The 8,115-nt window shown below is 48.7% G+C and overlaps 1 protein-coding gene across 1 annotated transcript; it reads right to left on the bottom strand.

The window, feature by feature from the left end:
• Positions 1–6,576: 6,576 nt before the first annotated feature.
• Positions 6,577–7,833, bottom strand: LOC119449785 (uncharacterized). Its single transcript, XM_037713052.2, has one exon. The coding sequence runs from the start codon at positions 7,831–7,833 to the stop codon at positions 6,946–6,948; it is 888 nt and encodes a 295-aa protein (XP_037568980.1). The 3' UTR covers positions 6,577–6,945.
• Between the last annotated feature and the right edge of the window lie 282 nt (positions 7,834–8,115).

The following is an 8,115-nucleotide window of genomic DNA, read 5'->3' on the forward strand; positions in this document are numbered from 1 at the left end:
TAGGTCTTTAAGACGTACGTGCTAATTCGCGTGAGCTTTAAAGTGTGTGAAGGTTACGATGCGGGGGTGGAGCACTCGCAAAGAAAACATGCGGTCGCCCGCTCGTTCACTGGCTGGTTTAGTCGTCGTTAATTTAGTCGTTTGCTCGTTCGTTTAGTCTTTCGCTTGCTTGTTCGTTCAACTATTAGTTCGTACGGCCACTATGTGTCTGAGACGCACTTGAGCGTCATAGCTTATACGCGCCGCGAATTCAAGTGGCAAGGACGGAGCGGATTATTTAGCTTACTGAGGGGTTGCTGGAGGCCAGGATGTTGGCATTCGATCGTAAACGTGTTATTTACAACCATTCGCAATAAGATCTTGCGACACGCCCTTGACAAATGTAGTGCACGTGATACATTCGGAATCGTCATAGTACGGCGTTAGCGCTCTTTTATATATTTATAAAAATAGTTATCAAAACAGGAAAAAGAATCTGCCGTCACTGAATTTGTATATATTGTCACGTATTAGTTGCGGTGAAGAAAACAGTAGCAAAACTGTGAATGACGAAATGGACTTTTCATTGCCATGGGCGAACCTGTGCCCACAAAAACAAGTTGCACTCGAAGCACACCATAGCGGCGAACATAGTCGGCGATCGTCGAAATCTGATCAGCGGCGACACGCGTCGGCTTTTCTACATGAGTCATCAAAGGTTCCAGAGTAATCCCTGGTGCCCTCGTGTTTTCCAGAAAGTACTGGACAGTTCGCGTCGTTCATGCAATCAGATTACATAAGCGTCGGTGACAACAGACAACGGATAGAAGCATCGACAACGTTCGAGAAACTTCCGATACATGCAGGCGCGTCCTGCGCCGAGCGATAATGTTAAACATTTGTTAGCCGATGAAAAGAGGTCACCGGTGAAAGATAAAAAAAAATGCTCGTGTCAATATATAACACTCCGCATAGAAATGCTATGCTATACACGAAGTTAGTCGGAGCTAGAACGCCAACGCGAACGCTTAAAGCGCACGGCATTGCAAAGCGTGCATTCACTCTGCGAAAGGTCGTCTGCTACGCTCAAGCGGTGTAGGCGGCGTCACGGTCGAGGAAGGAGCGCGCAAGAGAGGAGAAACGAGGAGGAGGGAAGGCAGAGGAGGAGAGTGTCGCTACTTTTAGCCGATACTAGCACTGTACCGATACTAAAGCCGATACTAAACTAAACTACTAGCACTGTACCGATACTAAAGGGTGGCTACGGCGGCGCTGGGCATCGAGGCACCCTAGCCGATACGCGGCGGCAGCGCCGCTTCCACGACTGGCGGCTGCCGGATATCTTACCGGAAATAATTCACAAACAAAACAATGCCTCCATGACGTCACTGATGAGGTCAGAAGGTAGAGGGAGAGGGCGCGCAGCCAGGAGGAGGAGGGTTGCCGCTGAAGCCCTCCTTTCCAACTTCGCATGCAAGCGGACTGTGTTCGTGCTCTCTTGCAGGTCCGCTGGCCGTGCGACGACATTGGCCAAATCGCGGAGCAGAACCCGCTGAAGTGTGTCGTATATTAGAAAGCGCTTTCTTCTTACTAGGTTTACCTTGCAAGCTGCTCTTCATTTTCTAAACCACTGGGACATTGCTCGTACGCACCAGTGCCAGCAGTGCCGAGCTTACTAAATATCGACCCTAACCTTTTAAAATGGATAGAGCATTTCCTTACAAACCGTTTCCAATTCGTCACTGCTAACGGTCATAACTCTCCACTTACTGAAGTACAATCAGGTGTACCACAAGGGTCTGTGCTGGGACCACTATTATTTCTTATCTATATTAATGACCTAACTGTTACAATATCCTCTAACATACATCTGTTCGCAGATGATTGTGTTATCTTCTGGGAAATTAACAGCTCTGATGATACTTTAACACTCCAATCTGATCTGGATAATGTATTTGACTGGTGCAGGAAGTGGTTGATGGAATTAAATATTAAGAAATGTAAAATAATGCGCGTATCCAGATCTAATTCTACTCCTAGCACCTATCATCTTAACAACGTTACCTTAGATTTCGTCATGTCATATAAATATCTCGGTGTGCACATTACGAATAACTTAAATTGGACCATTCATATAGAGTACGTCATTAACAATGCTAATCGCATGCTCGGGTACTTACGGCGCAACTTTTCGAAAACACCGCCTACTTTAAAACTACAGCTTTATAAGACTCTGATACGCTCGAAACTTGAATATGCATCTGCAATATGGGATCCCAGTCACGTTAATCTCATTACCTCACTTGAACTAGTACAAAATAACTCTACCCGTTTCATTCTTTCTAACTATAACCGTACCGCGAGTATAACTTCAATGAAAACTAACCTAGCACTTATTCCGTTAGCTAACCGCCGCAAAGTCGCCCGACTTTCGCTATTTCATAAAATTTTCCATCACACCACGCTTCAGGACGACTTGATAATGCGGCCTCAATACATTTCAAACCACGTCGATCATCGCAGTAAGGTGGGAATTGATTCATGTCACACGAAGTCTTTCTTTCAGTCTTTCATCCTCCGTACATCGCAGGAATGGAACCACCTTCCCTCAAGTATCGTAGCCATCACCGATAACAAACTTTTTCGCGAAACATTAGCTAACATTGTATAATCAGGAGAATTATTGTATTACCAGAACTCACTGCACTGGTTCGTTTGATTTGTCTTTCTTTACTACTCTGTAACCATTCCCCTCTCTAATGCCATATGGCCCTGAGGGTATTTTTAAATAAATAAATAAAAATAAATTATAATGAATATATAGCGAACCGTTGTTAATTACCAATATTCGCGGTTGATATATTACATTTCGTCATTTCGTGAAAGTAGTCGCTTTGAAAGTCCTAACTTGCGGTTATGTTTAGGGCTACACATCAACTAGTCCACGGATATAGTGGGGAATACATGGCTTGCACCGACGTCACATCCGGTCGCCGTGAGCTGTCGGCCATGCTGACGCGCCACTGCTGGGCCACTGCTTGCTTACCGCAGCCTCTGTCAGCTCGCATCGTGTTGGTTCGCGACCACTCGCAGCTTCAATATGGTTTTGTGCTCAGTCGTTGGCTGCTCCAACCGTAGCGACAGCTCCAGGCGAAAGAAGAAGCCTACTAACACGAACTTCTTCCGAATTCCGAGGATCGTCGTAGACAGGTGCGAGTGCTCTAAGATGCTCAGCACAAATCGGCGCACGTTGAGGCTGGCTCGCATTAATCGAGCCGATCTGGACCCCCAGAACCCCAATTTACGTGTGTGCGGAGCGCACTTCGTGACACGTAAGAGGCTTGTGCCGTGAACTAAATATTCGCGAAAACGTGGGAAGCAAGGACTACGCTCTGAAGAAGTGAATGTTTTTGATTCGCAGAGACGCCATCCGATTTTTTCGATAGCACGAACTCAGACTGGGCCCCGTCGCTGCATCTCGGCTACAGCATTAGGCAAGCAGATGCGGATCGCTACGAGCGCAGCGAGCTACGACGGCATAGAAAAAATTGCCCGCCAATCCACCCTGTGAAGGTGGTTGGAAAGCGAAGCTTTTTACGCCACCCTCACGGTGACTGCGGCGCACTTGATATTTTTTTGTACGTCAATGGGGACGTTGACGACTTGGCCCTTTATCCCAAACTGTCCGCCTCCGTGAGAGAGACGTCGGATTGACATGAACGGAATCCTAGGTGCCACCAGACGTTCGTCTACTATGTTTAGCGGAGGCAGATGTGCGGGGATCGGATGATATACGTATCCGTTAGTCTTGGAGAGTTGAGGCACTTTACCTTCGAGTAACGAGTCTTTGCAGGCACCACACACTTTAAAGTTCGCAACGTCCGCTCCCGAGAAGTTACTCGATAACACGCCGAGTGCACTTTTCTTCTTCGCTGCATTCCTAACGTTTGCGATGCACGTTAGATCGTGTTGAAACCACAGTCGATCGCACACGGAGCAAGTGAACCCAAACTCTACGTCGAGAAATTTCTTCTTAAATTTAGAATTAGCTCCCTTGAACTTGGCCAAATGATCACTGTGGTACTTGCGCCGTTTCGCAGCGTTCTCCGCTTCGCGCCTCTCGTCGTCCTCGCGGCGGGCGCTCCTCTTGCGTTCGGCGTCTCTGACGACGTATGTTGGGTCCTGCTGCCTGGCCTGACGCACACGTTCCGCTTCTCTAGCGGCATATGCTGGGTCCTGCTGCCTGGCATGACGCATATACGTTCGGCATCTTGTGCGAGAGCTGCTGGGTTTTGCCTACGACGCTGTTGAGCGAGACGATTTTGTTCTTTCCGCCGAGCCTTATATTCACGCTCTTCTTCTGCCGCCTTTACTTTCCGTGGTCTACCCATAGTGGGGTAGTCTAGAAAATGAACCGAAGCAGTTACTAGGCTGGAAGGGTTTCGAATGACTTCAACCCTCTTTCAAGCAGCTGCATAAGCTTTGCAACAGCTGCAATCTAATCTTACGGACTGCGCCGAGCCTGTTTCCGTTGTTTGCCCGCAGCCCTTATCATCCATCATGTTGGCTCATCACTTTGAAGCTTGTTTTTGTGGTTTTTCTTGCGAAAACGAGTGCTTAGTTGTACGCTGAATGCCTGAATTCAAGTAAGCTATGCTGCTACACCTGCAATTGTTAGCGGTTCGTCGGGATCGTTTTTTGATTACAACGACGGACATGACAGAACCCTTGGCTGGTAGAGGTAAAAAGCTTCGCTTTAAAACGGGCGTATGCACACCAGATAACCTGGCCGCGAACAGAGCAGTGTAAAAGAACAGGCATTGTTTATCTTCATTACTGTATTTTTACAGTGGAAATCAGACTAATCGGGGCGGAATTTGAACCTCGTAGCGTTTGCTGACATGCTCGGTAAATTTTGGTACGCGGGCGTCTTTGAAGTTTGCTCGTCATCCAAAAATGGTGCCACCACATTCAGATGCACGATTTATTTTTCACTCCGCGTAAATCACAACAATGGCAGGCTATTTTTCGAGAAACGTGCCAGAAAAGGTTCTTGAGCTCACCTCTCCGAGGAGAAGCACCTTTTCGTCTCGTAAACGCATTGCAGACGGGCTTCTCGCCCACGCGCTGGTGAAATAGTTGTGTGCTTCCATTGATTTGAAAGCTTTCATTTCTTCCAACGTCACAAAGCTGGGGGAGTAAACTAGATAGTTTACGATAGAGCACTGCACGGGCCCGGCCCGGGCCCGTTTTTACATTGGGTGGCCCGCCCGAGCCCGATAAAAACTTTTATGGCGAGACCCGGGCCCGGCCCGGGCCCGGAAATAATCTACGTTACCCGCCCGGCCCGGCCCGCCACCCCTTTACCTTAAGCCCGAGCCCGGCCCGAGCCCGACTCGAAACTGGCCCGAACCCGGCCCGAGACCGAAAAATACATGTTTTTCAGAGTTGAGAAGCCCGAGAATAACTCGCAGAAAGCCCGAGCCCGGCCCGGGCCCGCGTCAAAAAACCCGAGCCCGGCCCGGGCCCGGGTCAAAAAGCACACGCCGTGCCCGAGCCCGTGAAAAAACTGCTCTACCCGGCCCGGCCCGTGGACTTTCGGGTAAGCCCGAGCCCGTGCAGTGCTCTAGTTTACGATAGCCCCGTGGGTCACTTCAGGGAACACATTCACGTCGATCGTCATGTCGACGCCCGGTAGCAGCGTGTACGGGTCCATACTGTCGCACATTTGCACCTTTTCTTCATAGCGTAAGCGCGCCGATCCCACAAATTCAGAGTAATAGCCTGCACTCAATGGCTCACTCCTCTGGTGAGGAGACATCATTCCCGAATAGATAAGAAAACAATTCACAGCGTATCGGGAGCGCTCAGGCGTCACAGGCAAGGCACTTGTCGGTACGGACCGCACGGACGGACAGCTGCGAAACGAATGGGTCGCCAGCATGGACGCCGGCGCTTGATTGGGGCGGAAGTGACGTCACGTGCAAGTCATGTATAGCATAAAGAAAATAACTTCCTGGCACCATCAATCGTTAATTTTGTTCGTGTGTTGTGAAGTTGATCAACTAAAACTAGCCGATTTCTCAGCCAGCCAAAACTCAACACAAGTAAAAGTTGAACTCCTTTGTTTTTATTCACACATTCGGTACTAGAAAAAGACAAACCTACACGCAGTGCGAAAGTGACAATCTACAGAAGCAATTTTCATTCACAACGGAAAATTGTACAGGCTCGATCAAACACGGCTCAGCGTGGCCGCGCTCCGCGCAGTGCCAGCACGGCCGCTTATCGAAGCAACGCGGCGCAGGCGCACAGGGACCTAGGGGAAGTGCTCCGCGTCGTCTGCTACAGTGCGGGAGCGCCCCGCTGTTGCTTTGCTGTGAAGCACATTTCACTGAGCGCAGGCAACCGGGCGGCGTATTTCCAATTGCTAGTAGATATAGCGCTCGACCGCTGGCGCCACGCTGCGCCGCTCGTGCGTACCATGTTTCTAGCCGCCGCCGTTGGAACGGAGGAGGCGTTGACGGAGAAAACGCTGGGCTGGTGGTGACTAGCCTGCTGTTGGGATCGGTGGTATTATAAACGCATCACTGTTTTGATGATCCAAATATAATCTCACTATCAGGGAGGGAGCATTCTACCTGATGGGAGCAGTATTTTTTTTATTTGGGGTGTTGCTACGCTGCGCTCCGCAACACCCCAACGACCGCCGCTTCGCGTCGGCGTCCGGCACCACGGCTGCCGCCGTGGCACCGGGGTTCAAGCGACCGCGCTGGCAAACAGAGAGGAAAAAAAGGAAAAGCGTGATATTAATAAAAAAATTCTAGCCAGGGCGGGATTCGAACCGGCGTGCGCATGATCCTGAAGCGAGCGCCGTAACCACTCAGCCATACAGCCACTTTTTTTTCCTTTAATGCATGGAAAATAAAACTGAAGGTATATTACAGTGCGGACATAGCTACACACTTAAAACTCGGGCAAACACACACATGCGTCCAAAAAGTGCATCCAGTCCGGCGGAGGTTCCTGCGCAGCGTAGACACTTCTTACATAAGCTGCACTTTCTTGAAAGAATGATCTTGTAGATCGCGGGCTTTCGGCATGGCGATCACACATTCTAGCTCTCCATAGGCTATACAAACCCAATACTATGAACATGTCATAGGGCGGACCGCCAGTAATCTTAAACGGTAGGAACCTAATTGCGTATGGAGTGATGTCAATGTCCTTTTTAAACGTTCGTTGGAGAATGTCCCAGAAAAATATAGCATCCACACAGTCAATAAAACAGTGATCTATGGTTTCAGCACATGAGTGATCTATGGTTTCAGCACATGGACACAGTCGACAGTTCGTGGACCATGGCACGAAGCAGCGCCTCGCGTTCAACCAGGTTTTAACAGGAAGTGTTTCCGTATGCAATTTAAAGAAAAATGTTTTAGCTCCAGGAGGTATACACATTTTACGGACCCGCCTAAGTACGTCCTGATATGGCCGATTTAAATAAGGTGCACGATACAAAGGATCTGGGAAAATCGAATCCACCAGTGCAGCAGAAATTGCTTTTCGACTCGCAGTGAAAATGTACTCCAGGCTGAACCTAATTTTCAAGAAAAGGAATGAATCAACGACCTCCTTGAGAAAGCCCCAAGGAGCCTGTGTGACATCTTTTGCATCTGATGACACTACTATATCAGGAAGATGATGAACTAATCGGAGCTGTAGCATTTCACGCAAAAAAGGATGGTCACTGTCTCGAAAGAAAAACAGACGAGAAACAATTTGTCTGACGAAGAGATGGACTAATCCTAGACCACCTCTTGCAAGAGGGACGAACAGATTATCGCGCCGCATCGATTCGAAACTCGAGCTCCAAATAAATGTTGCAGATACGCGATGCAGTGCCTGTATACGAAGTCTTGAGCAGTGCAGTACTTGCAGCACATACATGAGACGGGAAACTAAGAACACGTTGCACACTTCAGCACGACTGAACATTGACAAATTCCGTCCTCGCCATGAATTCACTTTACTTCGTAATTTTTCTACTTCTCCCGACCAATGACTGTTGCTATTTCTATACTGTGAGAGAGGTACACCTAAATAGCGCAGATTTTTTTTCCATTGAATGCCTGC

This window comes from Dermacentor silvarum, chromosome 1, assembly GCF_013339745.2.
Source record: "Dermacentor silvarum isolate Dsil-2018 chromosome 1, BIME_Dsil_1.4, whole genome shotgun sequence".
NCBI classification, from domain to species: domain Eukaryota; kingdom Metazoa; phylum Arthropoda; class Arachnida; order Ixodida; family Ixodidae; genus Dermacentor; species Dermacentor silvarum.